The sequence below is a fragment of the Melospiza melodia genome, chromosome 4 (assembly GCF_035770615.1).
Source record: "Melospiza melodia melodia isolate bMelMel2 chromosome 4, bMelMel2.pri, whole genome shotgun sequence".
Classification (NCBI taxonomy): Eukaryota; Metazoa; Chordata; class Aves; order Passeriformes; family Passerellidae; genus Melospiza; species Melospiza melodia.
The window spans coordinates 95,770,052-95,791,165 of record NC_086197.1 but is presented as its reverse complement, the minus strand read 5'-3'; the positions used below and the strand labels follow the sequence as shown (position 1 = coordinate 95,791,165).

Genomic DNA, 21,114 nt, shown 5'->3' with positions numbered 1-21,114 from the left:
TGCTTACCCTAAATTACTAAAAGACAAGCAACGGCTTGATAAAACAAATTTGCTCAAGCATTTAATCTGCATGTGTAATGCTTTTACAGGTCATTTAATGCAGAATACCTCCCAAGTTTTTGGAGGGAATGTAGCTGCTGACACAGATTCTGTCCCCTGACATCTCTGTTCCATCATGGGTAGGGCAATCTCCAGCATCAAGCAAGTGTCCTGACAAACAATCAGCCCCCAGAGGGGGTGGAACACAAGGCACCACAACAGGATTTATTCAACTGACTTCAAAGTTGCATGCAATCTGCTTCAGAAAGATAGGTTACACGTGGGACTGTATGTATTTACATAGATTATTGTATAATCCAGAGATATATTTCAGTCCTCCTTATCTCCCATTATTCACCTCATGCCTGTTGAGTAGTTTGAAGTTATTGAGTGCTGTGTAAGTGCTGAGTGTTTGACTGATCACCTGTTACCAGAAACTGCCTGAATCTCTTCTAGAGAATGAAATACTCTTTCCATTATCCTCATAAATAGAAAACTTTCTCAGCCAAGCAGAGTGTGCCATGGCTGGCACACTCAAGGTTATCACAAGAGCTGCAACTCCATTTTCACTTTGGCCCAGAGAGAAAGGAAAGCACAGCCAGTGCACCAAACTGGACAGGGTGCTGAGCAAACAGCAGCACTGAATGAAGCAGCACACGATCGTTCTGTTCATCCTAAATTTCCTACCAGGGTGATTCTCCCTTACCTGAAAGTCAGCAGCCCAAGCGCCTGCAGAGGGTGAGAAAACCTCCAAGCCCCCAGCAGGGCATACATTTCTGACACAGTGGTTCTGTCCCAGCTGGGTGCACTGCCCAGCACCAGAGGAAGGGAGCAGTTCTGGTTATTGCAGGAGTAGCGATAAAACCACAAGATTCTTCTCTGCTGCTCTGAGAGTCTGCAAAAGAAGATTAAAATTTCAGTTTGAAATTAAAACCACCTGAAGCTTTGTGTAGCAACAAACTTTATTGTACAGAGGGGCCAAGTCACACAGTACACTGCTTTTCAGCTAAGTACATGTTTTCCTTTGGGTAGGATATCATTTTCTGCAGACCAGCTTTTATAAGAAAAGTGATACTTATATTCTGGATCTGTCAGCCTTAGGTCATATAAAAATGAAGTGTCAAAAGACACACACACACACACATATATATATGATTATTTCACATTCCAAGCACTTTCAATTTTCTTCTCTGCTGCCTCTATCGTTGGTGTTGTTTGTTTGTTTTTACTGGTTGGGTTTTGGGTTTTTTTTTTTTTGACAAAGAAGGTACAGTTGGGTAAATTATTGTTCCACCTATCTGCTACAGAACTTTCAGAACCAGACATACAGCACTGAAAGTCAGAGATTTCATTCCTACCCTTGCTTTGCCTCTTTAATGCAGGGGTATCTATTTTTAACATATTAGCTTTTAAAATAATGCTTAGGCACATCTCTGCATGTACACAAAAACACGAGCACAGGTACACACATGCAGAGTGTGATTACCCCTAGTGCTGATATGAGTTTAGAAAAGGAAAGTAAAGCTCCCAACAACTTCTATATTTGTTTGAGAAGTCTAGCTTCCTATGTTTCACAAAAAAAAAATAATAATAAAAAGATGCAATATACCAGACTCCTCACAGAGATATTACATATCCAAACGTCATATTGATAAAATGGTCAGTCACCACACCATATTTCACCACAGCACAATAATTTCTGCCTTATATCATCTGATTTGTCAACAATTCAGTCATCTTTGCCTCATGCATATTAAATCTCAGGTTCTGACACATCAGAAAACAGGAAAATAAATTTCCCTGGAGAGACAAGCTCAGACAACAGCCTTAATTTGATATCAGAGCCTTCAAAAGCAAACTCTTTTTGAGAGTTTGAGAGAAAAACCAAACTGATCTCCAGTTCCTACAAATAATCACTCAAATCAAGAAGAACATTGGTTTTCTTGGTCATATTTGACCAGGTTGGTGATGTGGCTAGTTAATAGCATAAAACAACTGTGGCTTTCAAAAACCTAAATATTTCAGAATGAAGTGTGAGGGATCTAGGAGAAGGCAGTAAGTAAACAGTTTGCTTCCAGACAAGCATTTAATTATCCAGATGTGTAAACAGGGCTCAAAATCCAAGTGTTTACATTTTCTCCAAGGTTGTCTTCCTTCTATTTGCAATGTTTTGGGACATTCTTAGCCAAAAAAACATTCTAGCCCCACTCTAACTGTCAAGATTGTGTCATTCACAGCTCATAGAAATGAGTTCCTTTGGCTCTGTAGGCACTTGAGAACTTTTCTTCCTTTGCAATTCTGAATTGCCAAGTGTTTAGGAACAGAGAGCAGCAGCACAAAGATGGGCATGTTTTTCCCTTAGTGAATGTTAATTTCTTCCCTTTAGGAGAAGAAGCTCATAAATGTATGCAGAAGATGAATTTAACTGTGATACCAATCCTGACTTTCAGTAAGCAGCTCAGGAAAAGTGTCATTTTGGTAATGACTTCAAGAAACAACTCCAGAATTCTTAGCATGTCTTCTGTGACAATAGGTAGATGCCTTTGTGATCATGTGAAAAAGTCACACACAGAAAAAGAGATAAAAGCAGGCCTGAAACTTCATTGCCTGTCTGGTTGTCTTGTGCATTTGGATGACATTCTGCAGGACAGTTCAGCTAAAGGACCCCTTTCAAATGATAACTTTAAGCAGAGATTTCAGCTTTCAAACAGCATCCTCCAAACCAGACTGTCTGTTGTTCAGATTAAAGCAGCTAAAGCTTCTACTGAGCTTGCAAAGGGTGATAAGAAATCAATTCTTGTATCATGTTTTCTAAATAACAGATTTCTCCCTCTGACTTTACTCAGAGGCAATGCCATTTTTTCTTTGCATGCTTTAAAGATCAGAGATGAAATAAAAGGGTGGGTGGGGCAGGAGAGTCTTAAGTTTTAAGTTTCTTAGTCGTAAAAAAGTTTATATAAACATTTAATAAGACATTTAAGATGGTAAAAATATTTTGCATACATATAGGATCTGTAAATTGTTAAGCAAATTAGGGCATTTCCTTGTCTCAGTAGGGTTAAGATGCTATTTAAACTTATTTTCTTGATAAAAGTTACGTTTATGTTTTTTTAGGTGGTATATCTATTTAGGTGTCTCTAAATAGGTACACCTATCTATTTCGGTGTATATAAATGTCCCTCCATGTGAGATATATATTAAAATAAACAGCCTTCTGCTTAACATGAATAAAACCAAAATACCTTACAACCTAAATAATTCAGTAGTTTGCTGTTCAGGATTTGATTAATCCTATTAACTAAATGAAGAAAACAGCTTCTCTGAAGGCTTTGTTAGCTGGTGTTTTTACTTTTTTGGTGGGAGGAGGAAAGAGCAAAAAATGGGTTTAAATGCTTCTGATCTGCTTTTTTTGTTCACTTTCAGTACTAAAGGAGAACAAGACAAAAGGCAAAAAGAGGAGAGAGCAGAGAAGATGGAAAACAAAAATTTCTGTCCTCCAGCACTGATTTTTACTTTAAAGTTTCTCTTCCATGGACAGACTAGAAAAGACCTTTTCCACTATTCACCCAGCTGGAAGCAGATCTAATCCCACCCCATTACAGGATTTTTATGACCACTGGTAAGCAAACTAGATCCTTTCCAGGCAAGTGGCCAAAAGGAAAAGGGAAGCTGGAAGAGAGGGAAGGAAAAGCAGAAGGAAAATAATGAATGAAGAAAATGAAGATGTCAGAAAACAGACTGTCATGATCCTGGCTTCAAACCAATATCCCATCCCTTCACAGGGACACTGCAAGCAGGCTGCATCAGGTTCAAAGAGCAGCCTTAATCTCAGATGCAGAGTTTGCTGGGGCTTGTATTTCCAACCTAATAATCCTAAAAGGAATCAGAAGCTCACATCTGAAATGTCTGCAGGTCAGCCAAGGCAGCTGGAAGTAACTCATGACCTCTCCTCTTGGCTCTCTCTGGTCTGGCTTGGTGATGGTGCCAAAGATCAGAGTGAGGAGCCATGCAGGCATATCCATTTCCTCCAGTCCCACTCAACAACACCTTCGTTAATTAACAACACCTTCGTTAATCAACATCCAGGAGACTGGATGAGATTGGAAGAGCTGGCCACAGGGACCAGTGGTCTGAGCCACCCACCAGAAGGACAAGAGCCTGAGCTGCTGAGAGGAGCACATATCTGGGACAGACACACATCCAGGCACCAGGAAGAGGCACAAGCACCAGCAACCAGCTTGGTGTAGCTGTGGACCTTGAGGGGTTTTATGTGTTTTATGTGGTTTTTCATGCTGAGGGTGTCAGCAGCTGGAGAGAGCAGGGAGAGCTGGATCCAGCTACTGGATAGATCAAGCACAGCTACTGGGGCAATCAATTTTTGGATACTGTATATAAAATATATTGCATTTGCATCTATTCCAGCAGCAGACTTGGATCATGACCCTGCGGAGAAGAGGAACAGAATCAGGCTGTCTGTGCTGTCAGTTTTGCGACAGTATTGGATTTATAACACTGCTGGATTCAACAAGCATGCAGCTGTCTGGTTTTTACCACTGTTTCTTCCTTTTCTACCATTGGTTTAAGAGTTTGCTGTCCATTCAGATATTCCCTCTGCTTGCAGTAGGATGAACAGAAGCATCCTGACAGACTGAGAAAGGTTTCTTGTATGCTCTGACTCAGACACCTACTCATTTCAAAGTCATATTTGAGGCTTGTAAGCCTGAAGCATCATCACAGAGCGATACTGCCACTAAAAAAGCTGTCTAGATTCCTCTCTTTTTTCTTGACACATAGAAAAAAGAGAAAAGAAGAAATCTTCAGATATCATGGCAATAATGTGTTGGGATACAAACATGCTACAATTTTTTAAGAGAAAGTATTTCATGAAGAAAGGTTAAAAGAATTCCTCTGATACAAAAAAATTTACAGACTGACAGATTCCTCTGGATTAAAATAGTACCAAAAATTGAATTGCTTCATTCAAACCCCAGATATGTTACTCTTCCCTTGATGATTCATTTACTAGACCAGCTTTGCCTGTAAAACAGGAGAACAGAAAATAACAAACTATGGGAAAACACAGGATTACCACTGCCTTTTCTCCAAGGACCTGTAACTGAACTCAGCACAGCCTAAAATCCAAACTGGTGACTTTCAGTGGTCTCTTCCCTTCATAGTCCCACAGAACCCAAAATTGTTGTATTAGGGATGTTATAGGATCGATCCTTTGTGCTGGTCCTTTGTGAAACCTATCCATGAACTTGTGTTCAGCCTTCATTAATGTGGTGATGTTGTCCTCTGCCTTCACAGCTTTGCGACAGACTTTAAAATCTCACCACTGACTGTCTAAAGAAACACTTTATTCCATTTGTTGAGAATTGATTTCCTACTCATTTCATTGAATGTCCCTAAGTTCAAATACTGTAGGATTTGATGAGGCATTTACCTTTTCTATCACCACCATGATTTTACAAAAATTAATTTTACAATTGTAGACATCCTCTAGTCTCCTCTCCACACTACAGTCCAGCCTTTTTAGCTTCTCTTGGTTAAAGAGAAGCCTAAGCCCTTTCATGATATTTGTTGCCCCTCTCTGCACACTTTCCACATCTACTGTGTCCTTCTCGAAGACAAGAACCACGCAGCATTCTCAATAAAATGGACATTAAGGTTTTAAGCAGCAGAGAAAGGGCATGAACTATCTTCTTTGACAAACTACTGTGTACTTTGCTAATTTCTTAATGATCCTATTCCTTCTTACTGAAACCGCATTTTTGCCATGGGAACAGAGGTCACAGGCATTGGGTTTCAAGTTCCCTTAATCATTCTAAAGCATATTTTATAGATGGAAATTTCACTGTCACTGTGGCTCTTCATAATAAAATACTGACATCCCATTCACATTTTAAAACAGAAAAATGAAACCTCAAATCACAGATCCTCTGGTTAATAAAAATAATTTTACATTTTGTCTGTCTCTGTAAAAGTTAAGTTAAACATAAAACTCAACTCTTTTTTAAAATAAATTAATTTTAAAAACTCTCAAACTACCAACATAGAAATCAGAAAAATCTTCTTAACAGATACATCATATCCCACTGAGAGTGCTGAATTAAGTTGTTTAGTTATTGCAAAACTAATGCACCTTTTGACCTTTGATGGAGGATTAATTCACACAATTAACTGTCATTAGTATAATGGCTCTCTGTGAGCACCTGTGTTCCAAATTCCACTCTGATTACACCCAAAATTACTTTATGCAGTACATAATCCTAATTGGTAGTACAACATTCATGTAGCAGAGCATACTAATCTACCTCAGTTCAGAGTGTGTTTTGTACCACTGTGTCTTTATCCACCTTCTGTGAAAGCTGAACTTTCCATACTTCTTTCCTTACTTATGACCTGAAACAGATTTTTCAAAGGCCATTTCAGAGCTCCATCTGAAGTTTGAGTGTTTAATAAATAAAGAAGGCTGATTTCCATAGGACCTAAAGGTGTTCTTGCTAATACTGGTACAGATGCACTGCATTACCTGAAAATCTTATGTTTTGAAAGAAAAATTAGTTTCTTGCCTCAAAGACATGAAAAGATGTAGTAACAGAAAGGGAAAAAAAAAATCCTTTTCTAAACTGATAAAATACACTGCCACCTCCAGGGCCTTATTAGGCCTTGCTGTGATCTATTCTTTCATTTAGAGATGTTACATCTCAAATCAGCCAAGCTAGGCTCCTTCGGAGGAAAATTTTGTTTTTAACAAATTGGATACATTTAATTGTGATTGATAGGGTAGGTACAGCGCAGCAAGAACCAGCAGGGTGAGGTGGGGACAACTTACAGCAAGAGGGAATGTCTCTGTGAAAGTCTTGCAATGTGCTTCAGACACTCTTGGGTTGGCTCTACAAGATCACCTCTTCTTTCCTCAGGTTCAGGTTTAATGAACTCCAAATCAGCTTCTGGGAAGTCAAGCTTTATTTATAAACAAGAAAAGAAAGCAGAAAAAAAGAAGACAGAAGGGTTTTAGCAATGTGCAATCTCCATTACAAGTGTCAATAAACATTACTTTGGATTTCTACAGGAAGTATACAAAGTATGACAAAAAAAAGGAGGGATAATTGTTTGAGGATGCTCACTGTATGTAATATGTTACTTAAAAGTTTTGGTGATAAATTCCATCCACAGACTTCAGTGGAAGTCTAACTTTCCTGGAAAAATTTCAGTCATCATATTGCAATTTTATTAGAACTCTATAAGTTCAAAACTGAACTTTTTGTCTCCTTTTGTTTTTTTTTTTTTTTTTAATGAAATTATTCTCAAATGGAAACCTTTTATTAATGTAGTTTTGTTTTGGTTTTTGAAAAGTAAGGCTATTTCTGATGTGCAGCTTGTCACTGCAAGAGATGGAAATCAGATTCCTGATTTCTCTTCTGGATGTTCAATTTATAAATATATTGTACAGCATCTACCAATTTTACATTCTTACACATGCCTGTCAGAAATTAAGGATAATGTTTTTTAAGATACAGAGAAAGCAAACATTCAACCAAAACTACAAAGCTTGAGGTACTTGATAAGCTGAGTAGACATCTGAAAATTCAGATTTTTTCCTCATAATTCAGCTCAATTTGCATCCAGCTTTGGTCTATTAATGCACACCAAAATGTCTTATCTCTCTCTAATTTTTAATGCAAATATTTGATATGCATCACTCTTCTAAAAGTTAACAAATTTGCTCCCTATAAAACACTCAGTCGCCTTTCAAACCTGGATGATCTTTGAGGTCTCCCAACCCAAGCCTAGATTTTCTATGAAAATATATATTTGAAATATTTCCAGCATGGTCAGAAATTGTGATACTGCTATATGGCTAGGAATAACTGAAAATGAGGGGAAGCAGAATGAGAAATCCTGTTTTATTTGTTTCAGTAGATATAAAGTAATATATAAATTAATAGCCATTTACTATCTCAGCTTCCCTGAATTATTAATAGGGGGAGCTATTTTAAGGCACAGTCTTTGACTTCAGCCTGGAAAATCCCCATTTGCTTGTCTATTAAAACAAGGTTACTTTTAGGCCAGGCTCATTTATCTGTATTATCTGCTTTTACATTTCATTTGCTAGCAGACATTAGCATTTTTAAATACAGAAAACAAGTGGCTTTGTCCTGGAATAACCAGTTGCTAACTCAGCCTGGAAAGGTGACAAAACCACCATGCAGACCTGATGTAATTCCTTGAATGGCTGTAATGGAAATTGGATTTTGAGTTTGGGTGGTCTCCATGAGCTGTGGGAACAACCCTTTTCCTTGCACTTTGCTAGAAAACAAGCCTTTGCTTTGCTTTCTGGCTCCCTCACCTGCAGGGTGGCTGAGGTTGGTGTCTCAGTGCTGCAGATGCCCGGGGTGATCATTGCTGTGGGGACTGTGCTGCACGGTGCCAGGCTGAGCAGCACGGTTCCATGGATCAGCCTCCTGCAGGAAACAGGGAGAAACACTGCTCTGGTAATCACGGACATCCCACTGAAGACATGGAACTGCAGAGCTCAAAGGACAAGCAGAAGGAGAGCAAACCCTTTATCTTTATGTGACTAGTACAAATCTGGCCTCAGGCAGCAGAGTATTGTATTCACAGGGATGTCCTGACAAAGGTAGGAATGATGGATCTGACTCCACGTTCTCAGAAGGCTAATTTATACTATATTATATTAAACAATGCTATACTACATTAAAGAATACAGAAATGATAATAATGAAAACGCGTGACTCTTTCCAACACAGCTTGGCCATAATTGGCCAAAGAGTCAAAATATTTCATGCCAGAATCCAATGAAACAATCATCTGTGGGTAAACAATCTCCAAACACATTCCACATGAGCACAACACAGGAGAAGCAAATGAGATAAGAATTGTTTTTGTTTTCTCTGAGGCCTCTCAGCTTCCCAGGAGAAAAATCCTGGGCAAAGGAATTTTTTCAGAGAATATGAATGCCACACAGTAGAGGTTGCATCCCGGTGGCCTGACTGCCACAGCAGCCTATCTGCACTTGCAGAGTTCATGAAAAAAAATCCCTCTGCCAAGATGTTCTGAGTCAGCTCTGCACTTTACCTCTGGCTTCTTGTGTGACAGGGGCTGCCCTTTAAGCCAGGTGTAAAAATAAGGATAATTCTGTCCCAAGATTTAATTTTGAGGGCAAATATGGCAGAAACTGTGAAGCATTGATACACTGTAAAAGGTGGAGGGCAGCATATTTATTCCACAAAAAGAAGAAACTCATGGCTATCTACTGCATCCATAAGGGATCCTTGCTGATTTTATGTGTAGGTGGCAGGGAGGGAAAGTATGATATGAAAGTCTATAAGGAGCTAAAAGGAGTTTGAGTGGGATAGTTTGTACCACATGTGCCACATGGAGCTTTTGGACAGATGAAAGGTTATGGTCTGAAGTATGAGTCAGCACTACACCCACAAGAAAGTCTTATCAATAAAACAGGCATGCATGTGGCCAGCAGATAAGAAACCCAGCCTGATTTGGCAGGGCAGCACAATCCAGTCTAGAGAACTTGAATAAAATCAGAAAGTTTGGGTGTTAATCCTAAGCATTACAAACCAACTCAAATTTATATTGCACTGAAAAAAGAAATTATTACACACTGGGTTTACCCCTTAATTTGTCTATATCTTACTGAGTAGTGAGGTTGGAAATTTGATTATGTTCAGCACCTCTTCTTTTACTACTATTTTAAAATATTTTTCATTAAGATTTTTTTAAACACTGCTCAGTCAAAACAACTGAGAGACTCAGTAGATACTGCAGCAGAAAGAGCCAGCCAGGTAAATGAGGCCTGAACTCCAACCTTTCCCCTGGGAGGAAGACGTCAGAGGTACAAGAGACAGCAGATGGACTATTTGATCCCAGCACGAGTTTGCAACATTGCTGTAAAGAAAGTATCTTTTGAATTGCAAATTAAAATAAATTGCTTAAAGTCATCTGAAGAAGATTGAAGAAACTCCCACAAAGTGACTGTTACAGTCAACATAAATGAGTATAAACCTAATTCAGGACTAATTTTTCTTTTCCACTTCTTGAGCTGTTTGTGTAGTTAGCATAGACATTTTATTTTTTTGTGAGAACAGAGCTCAGGAGGATTAAACAGTTATTTTCTGAAGGTTTTTTTTTTGCAGCTGTAGGTGGATTTGCAAGGGAATGGAGGCAGAAAAAGAGCTGTGATATGAGCAAGATACTTGGAAGAAAGCAATTGTGTGATATGAAGTCTCTCTCATTTAGGTAATTGATGTGAATGAGGAAGTGATCAATGGTGATTCAAAGAGGTTTTCCTGTGATGTGTACTCAGATGACCTTTAATAAATGAGTTGCATCTCTTCAACTAATCCTTTGTTGACAAAGATTTACATCATAATTTGAACTAATTGGCACTTTTGTTAGAAGAGAGAGGAGTAGCTGAGAATAAACGAACATGAAGACTAAATTACCCTTCTGAGCTCTCATTACTGCTAATCACTTTCATATTGTGCTCTAAAACTATGGGGGCCTTTAAAAAAGAATACATTCAGTGGATTTTTTTTCCTGGGAAACCTGTGTAGACAAATAGAAGTAGTAGTACAGACCTCAGAGGTGCTGTAGATGTGTTTGAGACCTCTCCTAACAAGAAAACAAGAAACAACAAGAAAAGCAGAAAAGGCCTTGGCTCTGTGCAAGCCCTGCTCAGTACCAAAACCATCTCTACATTATCAACCCTGTGCTCAGCATAAATCCAATACACAGCTCCATACCAGCCACTGGGAATAAAATTAATTATATCCCAGCCCAAACCAGCACACCTACCCAACTTTGGGGCACTACAAGCACAGTCAATGTTCCTCAGAGAAAACAGCTTTTGGACACAGAAATGGAACAATAACAGGGGCCAAGTGGATAAATGAAACAGGGAAAAGATGCATCATTATTTTTAGAAAAATAAGCAGGTGAGAGGGGAGGATCCATTCAGAAAATGAAGGAATTAACATCATGAGCATAATAACCATATCCTGTAGTGAATAGACAGAGTCTTCTCTCTGCTACTTGGTTCTGCTGATGAGCTCAGGCAGGTCACTCCCTATTCTCCCTACCATTCCAGTTTTTCCATCCCTGAGGTGAGGGTAATGACCTTTTAAAGACTCCTGTAATGATCACAGACACAGAAAATGGCTTTCATGTAACAACTTCACTACCAAGGAGATCAGAAAGTGATCATCCTGTTGTGTACCTACTGCCATTTATTCCTTTTGGAATTACAGAGATTCTCTTCTCTTGTGTTTTACTGGAGCTAAAATAACCTTCCCATCTTGCTACAGAAAATGATATTGCTATTTAAAGGCAGCTCAAGTTATCCTAAGTTGATAAAGTCAGCCTTATACCCTGAAGTCCCATGGCAGACTTTCCCCACAGGAGGAAAGTTTTGCTGCTTGCTCTGTCTGATTTAGAAATACCAAAATAAATTGTGGTAGAATCCGTGAAGCCAGAGCAATGTGGGGGAACTGTGGGGGACCTTGCAACTTCCCAGATACCCCAAAATGACGGATTTCTGGTTTGTTCATCAGCTCTGAATCACTAAACTGTTCAGCCCAAGAGAGTAACAGTTTCTGATGTGAAGGAATGGAAGGCTGGCACACAGGCTTCCAAACCCTTTTTGAACTGCCTCTAGCATCTAATGAGACTCTTGAATAGATGCACCACCAAAGGCTCTACTGGCACTGATTTAGGGCTACTGTCTGAAGTCAGCTCTCTGATAAGGCTGAGAAAAGCAGATATGATGGCTCACCGACTGGGCAAGAAGGCAGCTACACTCATTATCACTGTTTTCATTCAAAAATGTACATTAGAGGAGGGTTACTGCTTAGGCTGAATAAAATGGGAAAATCAGGACAAAGTACTGTGTAAAAATAATGTAAGTATTCCCAAACCTGACATTATAAGTCTCAGAAGTTCAGAGTGGAGCTTAAATTTAAAGGAAATGCAAAGCTGCTAAAATATATAAAAACCCTTTCCCATATCTTATGACTCAAGCATTGGAATGATACTATAAAATAATGCTGTTATTATAATTACAAATACTACAGAGTTCTAGAAAATTCAAACTGGAGACAATTTTCAGCTACAAATTAATGTTAAATGTACTGCAGACATTTATAAGGATCACACCCTCCATCCCCACAGTTTCTAGTTTAAATAACTTCCCTAAATTTGTAGGATAAATTAGTAAGTTATAATTACATTGAGTACAAAATTATTCCAGACTTCGAAAAAATTTTTGCATTTACGTTCCTGATTACTTCATAATTTTTGTTCCAAAAATATAAAATCATGAAATTACCTTACAAGCAATGATTTTAGAGTAAACAACTCCATTTAGGTAAGGCTTGGAGAATACTTTCAGGAAGTCAGCTTGATAAGCAGGAGTCCCAACACATGTTTGGCTGACTACAGTGTGTATCCAACAGCTAATCATGTCATAAATCTACACAGTGCAAGAAAACTGTGACAAGAGTGCAAGATAACACTAGAATTCAGGAAATAATGTAAATTAAGCAAATTTGCTAAACATCTGTTCAATGACAAGTCTTTAGCAACAACAAAAACCCTAAAGCTGGCCAAATTCTTGAGGATGTTTTTAGGTATTGTGTGGTTTCAAAATGGGCCCGGTGAGAAGAGATTGCAATATAAAAAAATAAGTAATATTCTTTATTTAAAGAGATAGATTTGTTTCTTTATAAATAAATAAATAAATAAATGTACTTATCCAATCTGATTAGTATTTTTTAGAGGAAAATGGGAGTGGTAAACTCTCAGCAAATAACTACAGGCCTTTGATCTGGCAAGAGCTTTAAACACTGTCGTGTTCAAAGGCATGAGAAACTTCACGTCTTGAAACAGATTAAAAGAATTTGTATACACGTTAAATTCATGTTTTTTAATCTTTAGTTCAAATTTTTTAAATGTAAAGTATTAAAATACAAAGAAGCGACACGGCCATACAATTAAAATAATTATTTGTAAAGAGAAATTAGATATAAAATTTACAAAGAGAAGCAAATTCAGAGACTTTTTAATTAATGTTCTTTTGTCCTAACAGATCAAGATTCTAAGCAATACCTGTGAATAACACAAAACTGTTGTTTTGGTTTTTTTCCCTTCTCTCTTCAACATAAGCCAAATAACTTTGAATAGAATTTCTGTGGTTTTAATCAGATAATGATATAACAGGACAGAAATGAGGAACAGTATTTTAAAAAACATGTTTGACATTTATTTTGTTTTTCCAGTGTTTAACAAAATAATCTTTTTTCCTTTTTATCAAGCATCTGAATAGGAAAATAAGAACCACACTCTGTCCTTATCTTCACTGACCCTGAGAAGAGACCAACTGGGACAAGGATTTGAACCAGGATGTTTGATGACCCTGGCAAATACCTCAGGGCAGCTGGCTTCTTCAAAGAGCTTATTTCTGTCCTTTCCCCAATAAATTAAATTCTAGACATAAGAATGTTAAGACAAATTCACCTCCAAGAAAAGTTTTATTTTGAGGAAGTGTTATTTTCCAAGCTAGAAATGTTTTGTCAAAGATTTTCTGGTCAGATTTCTTTAATCTCTTTACACACATTCACAGAGTTTGTTATTTAAAAACCCTAATACCATAATCTTTGCAGTAATACAAGGTGCTCTTGACATATTAGCATGACACTGGAAGTACAAATCTTTTCTTGGTACATACTTCCAAGTTCAGAAGTGCTCTACCGAAATAAATCTGGAAAGTTTAGTTGCACTCCAGCAGCAAGGGGATTTTCGGGGCAATTCTTATTTTCAGACCAGTTTGTCTATCAATTGAAATCACAGAGAATGAATAATCCTATGGAGATGTGGTTGGCCAAAGGAGAAAAAAGGCATTTAGGCTTCTTTGTGGTAGTAATTACTGTAATTGCAAATGACACAGCTATCAGATTAGGGGGTGTTGAATATGCTATTCCTAAATCATTCCTGCAACAACTCAACCTTGATTTCTGCTTTGAAGGGTCACTTCAGCAATGATCTCTCCAATTACACAGCAAATGAAAGGAAAGTGGCCCTCTATCCCCTTCACTGTGCTGATTGTGTGTTCCAGGAAAGAACAGAGCCATTTTGCAGTCAAATTTTTCAAACCATCAGGATAGTGTGGCCATCTACCTAACAAAAACCATTGTGCTTGCTCTGATGACATATATGAAAAAATATACCTCAGAGGGAGCTGAGGACTTTAAGGCCTTCCATAAGTCATTTCTTTTAGATTTGAATGTTGGAAAAGATGAAAACCTCCAGAACAACACAGGTCCTCAGGAACAGAATTCCCGTATAGGAACCTTTGAAGCTAAATGGGGTAAGTGGTCCCTCATTAAATTATCATGCCTCAAACACATTTCATGCTTTCGTTAAAAATGCATACACAATGGAAGAGTGAAGTGCCCTTCTTAAGGCTAACTATGAAAGAAAAGTAATTGAATAAATTGCCCCAGCAATCCTTGCAGCAGAGATTTGATTCATGCTTCTTTCCTTCCTTCAAGCTAAGTGCTCTACACACTAAGTCACAAAAGAGTAGAGTAACCTTGAATTTCTCTGAAAAGATGGAAAAAGCATCTAGCCCAGTCCAAATAATTTCCTACACCTCTCAGATTAAAAGTTCAAGGAAGCACAAGGTCTATCAAATATGGTAAATTAATATATGCAGTCAAATTTTTTTTGTTTTATTTTGTTTTGAATGGTGATTGCCACCATGTAGAGAAGTAGATCAAGATGTCTCAAGATAAGGAAAGAGCTACAGCTTAGAGGTTGATGCTAATGTAGAAATTTGGGGGGGCTTGAACATATCCCTCTGTTGCACTGAGGGTACTGCAGGGCTATGGAGCCCAAATAAAAAATTCTTATAACTGCAAAGACTCAGTCTAAATTCAGGTGTCTCAGTGCTACTGAAACATATTTAGAGCACTGCAGAAAATTTACCTTGGGTATTTGTACTTCACTGCAGAGACATTCAAGCTACAAGCACCTTTAAGCCACTGTTACATAGTGTACTGTGCAGAAAGAAGTGGTTAGAAAAGAGAAGAAAGCTTCTAAAGTGGTGTGGAGAGTGAGAAGTGCTCATTGTGGTCAGTACTAACTGTCCCAATTTCAGCAGAATGAAAGTGTGTGAGAACACAAAAAAACCCCCCAAAAACAGCCGTTGTGAAGAAGAAAGAGGAAGTGTTAAAGAGTCATCTAAAACTAGAAAAGGAAGAAGAGAAAGAGGGAAAGAGGGAAGGGAGGGAAAATGGAGAGAGAAAAGAGAGAGAGAAAAGACACCTGTGGATGTGGCTCTTACTGGCACATCCAAAGCAATTTGCTGTGAGTGACCCTCTCAGTCTTATTACAGGAGGTCCTGAAATGAGTAATTTTGTATTTTTATATTTCTCCCAGGTTGTAGTCTCCACTATTCAAGAATGGTATTTTCTTAAGGTCATACAAACCCAAACTTACCCTTTTGCATACAATGGGCAGCATGTCCAAGCAAGCACTTCTGTATTTTTAGAGGCACTGTTTACCCCCAGCAGTTTTATGGTCAGCATAGTTTCCCTTGGAAGAGCTTTTATTCGTAGAGGGAAGTTGACCCTACAAGAAAACCAGAAAAGAGAAAAAAGAAAAGCTAAAATATTTGAGCATTGTTACAACAAGTGGGTTCTTTCTACATTTTTCTACATGTTCTAACACATATATTGAGCTATAAACTACAGAAGTTGCACTCTGAAGGAAAATGCCACTGATCCCTTCAATACATTGATGAGCATTGGCAACCATTAACCTGAGTCACAGCATTTGAGAAGAGGCAGATAAAAACTCATTCACTTCAGTGGTAACTACTAGAGCTGGCAAAGGCAGGAAGAACTTTAATTAAACTTTCCTTTGGAATTACCTTATCAGTGAAAGGCTATTTCACAATAAGGAGCCTGTTAAGGGAAAACTGTCAAGCAGCAATTATTGGCTGTCTTGTGTCTTCAGAGGAAAACACCACTTAAAAAGCAAGAGTTGCTGAATGATAATCTTTCTCTTGTTCAGGTGTGCTTTGGTGGTGTGATGTTTCTTAACCATAACTTAAAGGCAGATGTTGTTTTAACAGCAATGACAGATTTGCATTTTTTAGTGAGAAAATTCATTTTTCATCAATATTCATCTCAACTTCACATTGACCATTACCTTTCTTGGTCATTCAGTTCATTTATACAATTTATGAAAATTTATCTAAAATAATAACTTGGAATAATTCCAATAACCAGCTAGTTTCATGCTGTATGGAAAGATCTCATGTGTAATTACCCACACAAGTCTGCAATTTCTTTTTCCTGAACAGATAATTTTCTAGCCTTATCCATGTATATTCAGTAGAAACTCAAATTTCTTAAGCAGAGAGTAAAATTAATTACATTTTTTTCTGTATAAACAAAATCAATATAAGGAGCTAGGAGCTAAAAGGATTATTCCCCATTGATAATATAATCATTAAGAAAACAAAAGATCTGCATAAACTGGAGATTAAGAAAACAGACTAAAGATAAATATGAGTAATAGAGTGACAGAAGAATGCAACTCAGCAATTTTAAAGAGATATAGTCACACTTAAACAGCAAGCAAAAGTAAAAACTGCACTTTAAAACATAAGAATTATGGGTGCAGAAGTAAGGCATGCTAATAGTGAAAGGAAAAATCGGCCTAAGATTTTGCTCCCAGTTCCATACCTATCAAATTTCTGTTGGACTTGGGAAAGTTTCCTGGACTGTGCTGAGGAGCTACTGAAAGGAATTAGATGGGTTTCAGCTGAAAATCTGAAGTACTCCAAATCAGCATTAAGCTCAAAATTTAAGATCATCCGTCTTCCAACATTTGGAAATGATGCAAATTTGCACACCTCCCTCTTTGAATAACAAAGCAAGACAGCCATTTCCCTCTCTTTCTGATTACCATGAACAGAATTGAGAAGCAACTCTCAACTGTCTTCCCACGTGTCCCTATTAATAGCTTTCAAGTTTGCTTTCCCTGTCTCATGAACTCTTCCTTACTCATAATTAGTTAGAAACAGTTATTGGGAAACTGAACTGGTTTACCTGCTAAAAATAACTTGTTCTGTCTTTTTCACTGAGAGGCCAACAACATTTGTTACATAAAAATGTTTGACAGAATTAACTTTAAGAACCATTAATGATTTGAAGAGACAGAAATAAAAACATCACGACATGCATTTTGTGATACAGACAATTGTTAACACTCTGTCTGAAGCTGGAGCAGTGAACAAAAATTCTCAATATCATCACTGCAGAAACCAAATGCTTGCCAGATTTTCCCTAGGACACATGCACCACTACTTCTAGCAGGAAAAGAGCCTGGAAACTCTGACAAGTTACACATCCCAAGAGTTAAAGTATGGGCCAAAGAGGACCAAAATTTCTCTTCTGGAAACATGTGATACACAAAGAAGAGGAATATCTGTATTGCTTTTAAGAACTTTTAGTGGTTTTGGTTCGCTAATTTGAGATTTCTTGGCCAAGATTTCCCAAGATTTTTTTACGTTTAACATGTGTTTTATACAAAAGCATGTTCAGTTTCTTAGTAGTTCAACAGACTATCAACTCTCAAAGCCATCACTAATTATTTCTTTTTGTCAGACACAGAGAAAAGTACCAACAGCCTCTCCTAAAACATCACTTCTGTAATGCAAAACCGAGACAACTTTAATTAATGCCTATCTGAATTTACCCAGTTGGTCTCAGCCTTTGTGACTGCAGGAGGCTGAGCCAAGTGGGTGGCTAAAAAGAAGGGACGGAGCTCTGGCCAGGAACGAGACAAAGAAGCTGCTCACTGAGAAGTTGCCATTCACAGGTATCAGATAAAGTTATAAAACTTGTTTCCTAAAAGCACTCAACACAGAAAAGCTCTGGGACAACCCAGAGAGAATGGAAACAAAACAGACAAGCCAAGAAAAATAGGGAGAAGAGGGAAAACCAGTGCCAAGAAAGTATCTGAGGTGATGAATGGTTGGCTTAATGTTAATTCTGTACTTTGTGTCTGTAGGTTTAACATAAATTATGAAGGATGGAAAAAGAGGAGATGCTGAAATAAATACATCAAGAGCAACCAGCTAGGACCAAAGAAAATAACTAAGAGATCTCCGCCACCAGAAAATGAAATTGATGAGAAAATAAGGGGGGCAAATTTGGACTTTACACATTATAAGTTAAATGGTACCAGCCTGTTTGGACTCTGCATCAAGAAGACAATCACGCTTTCCAAAGGTAATTTACAAGTTCTAAAGCAAAACTATACTCTCAAAAAAGAACAAACAGAAGAAGCACTGTGCAAGGCAAGCTTCTTAGGAATGAAATGATTTCCATAATTTCTGAGAACATTTTGGGAAAGATTAAATATGATAACAGACTTTAATAGAAGATGGATTATATTTATACATAAAACCTCATCATGATCAAGTTTAGACACTAACTGGTTAAAGTACTTGAAAACTGAAACCAAATTAATAAAAACGAGTAAATAAAGCAAGCCTTGTCTTTGGCAGAAGCTCTCTACCTAGACTCCTCATCACCAAAACACTACTTGCCTTTTTCCCTCCCCCCATCCCATTCAAACCAATCCTAATGTAAGATCAGAACTAATTTTGAATTAGCCAGGTTTATTTTATGGCCCGAATGATCCATAGCTATAGAGAGAATATCTGACTTCCTAATGTAACAGATGCTCCTCCTGGTGACCTTTTACCCCACTGTGATCAGCTTCTCTGGGCAAAATGCGCCAGGGCCTCCCAACTCTCAGAGTAAAAATCTATTACCAACATTTTATCTAAACCTCCTCTCCATTTAAGGCTGCTGCCTGATTTAAAATTCTCACCTGGCATCTCCACTTTGACTCAAAAAGAGCATTTTTTCACAAAACCCAGTTCTGGATACATGTTAAACATACAAAAAATAATGGCATACCTGGTTCTCCAAATTCTCAACCTGCACCTCAGGAAAAGGGGTTCAAGAAACCTCCCCTCATGTATTGAGACTTAAACAAATCCAGGTCAATCAGTTAGAGGCAGAAAATATGTGAATACCTTTAATGTTTGAGGGAAATATTCAAAAACATACCAGACAGATATAAATTCACAGATTTTTACTTTAGAATTTATTAGAAATGGATTTTGAACTTTCTTTTTTGAAAACTAAGCAACAATAAAAAGTAAAAAGATGCTCTCCCAAACTGATGCTATTATGTTTCACGCACTTCTAGATCTGACATTAAAAGCCTCTTACAAGCATCTATGACCTATGAAAGGACTTGTTCTGCATATTTAATTTATTCTTTTTCCAACAAGATTTGGATGGAATTGTGCACATTTAATAATGATTTTGCAAGGGAGAAGTTTCAATGGAAAGCCTGAAGCTTCTGGCTGATTGCTTTACATTTTCATGAAACAGAAGAGGAGCAGAATTTCTGCTTCAGTTACACTAAATGCTTATTTCTATTCTATCTTCCATCTTAGCCAATGTTTTGTAACATGAATTCCAGAAAAGTATTAGCCACCTTTTAGAAGCCAAAACTGCTCATAAGAAATAGAATTCTCCTCATATCCTTCCATGTTTTCTGCCTGTATGTACCATAAGAAATTATTTGACTGAAACTTGGAAAAGGGAATAATATGATTTTTTAAACACAAGGACAGCAGCTGCTTGCCAATCATACAAAAGACTGAGGGACACATACTTATATGCTATGGACACAACTGAGGGTGATGCCTTGGGTTTCAGCTTTGATATTTTCACATTCTGTGCTGCTTTAGTGTGTGGGTCTGAGCTTCGTGTTAGGGGATGGTGAGCTCTGAGCACAGAGCAGGGACACAAAACAATTCCTGCTCCAGCTGGGCACCAAGGACAAATGATCCAAATCTCAGCCCAGGAGCACAAACCCCATGGGCTGGAGAGAGAAAAACAAGCAGGGTGGGACTGCCTGGGCTAAAGCTGGAATGGGACAATGAACTGCAAGGTGCAAATGGAGCAGAACTGATCCCAGGGACAGAGCCCGTGCCCGGCCGTGCATTTTGGGGCCGTTTTGGTTCATCTTGGGTGCAGCCCTGGCTGGGCTCTGGTGCTGCCCAAGGGGCATCCATGGAGGAGATCCTTTGAATAAATCCCTGCTTTGTTCTGTAACTCTGCCCAGCCTCTGTTCTAGGGCAGCCTTCAGAGGGCATCAAGGGCCTTATTTGGATACTTAGCAGAAGTTCACCCATTTTGTTTCTTAATCATACAGAAACATACTAATCTTCCTATATCACTCCACTAAGATAAATGTGTTTAACATGAAAAGCTCTTCTTCCATTTCACCAGTTTGATTCTGTTGAGTGTCTCAGAAAAAGGCAAACAGAAGTTATGAATTACACATACAATTACAATTGTAATTAGGGAAAAACCCAAAAAGAAACATTTTCAGACTTGTGGCCTCTGTTCAATTGTAACGTTATCAAGCTGCTTTCAGATTTAGAATACAGTAAACACTGATGCAAAACACCAAAAATTTCAAAGATTGTAAATATAAATATGTCATTCTCAAGAAGCTGAAAGAATTCCATATCACCACCAAATCATAAAAAAGGTGTATCTCTCTCTCATCTATTACAAATATGCTTTTTTTCATGCCATTGCTTTAACTGAATGCTGACTGAGTGTGAGACAGACAGGTAACAGGCAGCTTTTATCCTAAAATTCAAGTCTCAAATTAAGATCCTCATTGTAAAACTGCAGATCCTTCTAATTAAAAAACCAAAAACATAACAACAAACAACCAAATAAAATAGCCCACCAAAAATTAAACAAGCAAACAAACAAATAAGACTCCAACCTAACAACCCAAACAGCCTTGTTTGATATAACAAGAACTTTGAAGAAATGTTAAAGTAGGTTCTCAAGCTGGATTGCAAATGTATTAAAGATAGATCCAAAAGGTGGAATTCCTCAAAAGAACATAAATAAGGCC

The 21,114-nt window shown here is 37.9% G+C and overlaps 1 protein-coding gene across 2 annotated transcripts in view; it reads right to left on the bottom strand.

Moving 5' to 3' along the window:
* PIK3C2G (phosphatidylinositol-4-phosphate 3-kinase catalytic subunit type 2 gamma) overlaps positions 1–21,114 on the bottom strand; it is a 190,691-nt gene that overhangs the window by 116,467 nt on the left and 53,110 nt on the right. For both annotated transcript variants that reach the window (XM_063155658.1, XM_063155659.1), the window contains 4 exons: positions 15,580–15,711; positions 8,396–8,510; positions 6,878–7,008; positions 746–934 (listed from right to left, as the gene is read on the bottom strand). In XM_063155658.1, coding sequence (XP_063011728.1) covers positions 746–934; positions 6,878–7,008; positions 8,396–8,510; positions 15,580–15,711 — 567 coding nt within the window. The remainder of the gene's footprint in view (positions 1–745; positions 935–6,877; positions 7,009–8,395; positions 8,511–15,579; positions 15,712–21,114) is intronic.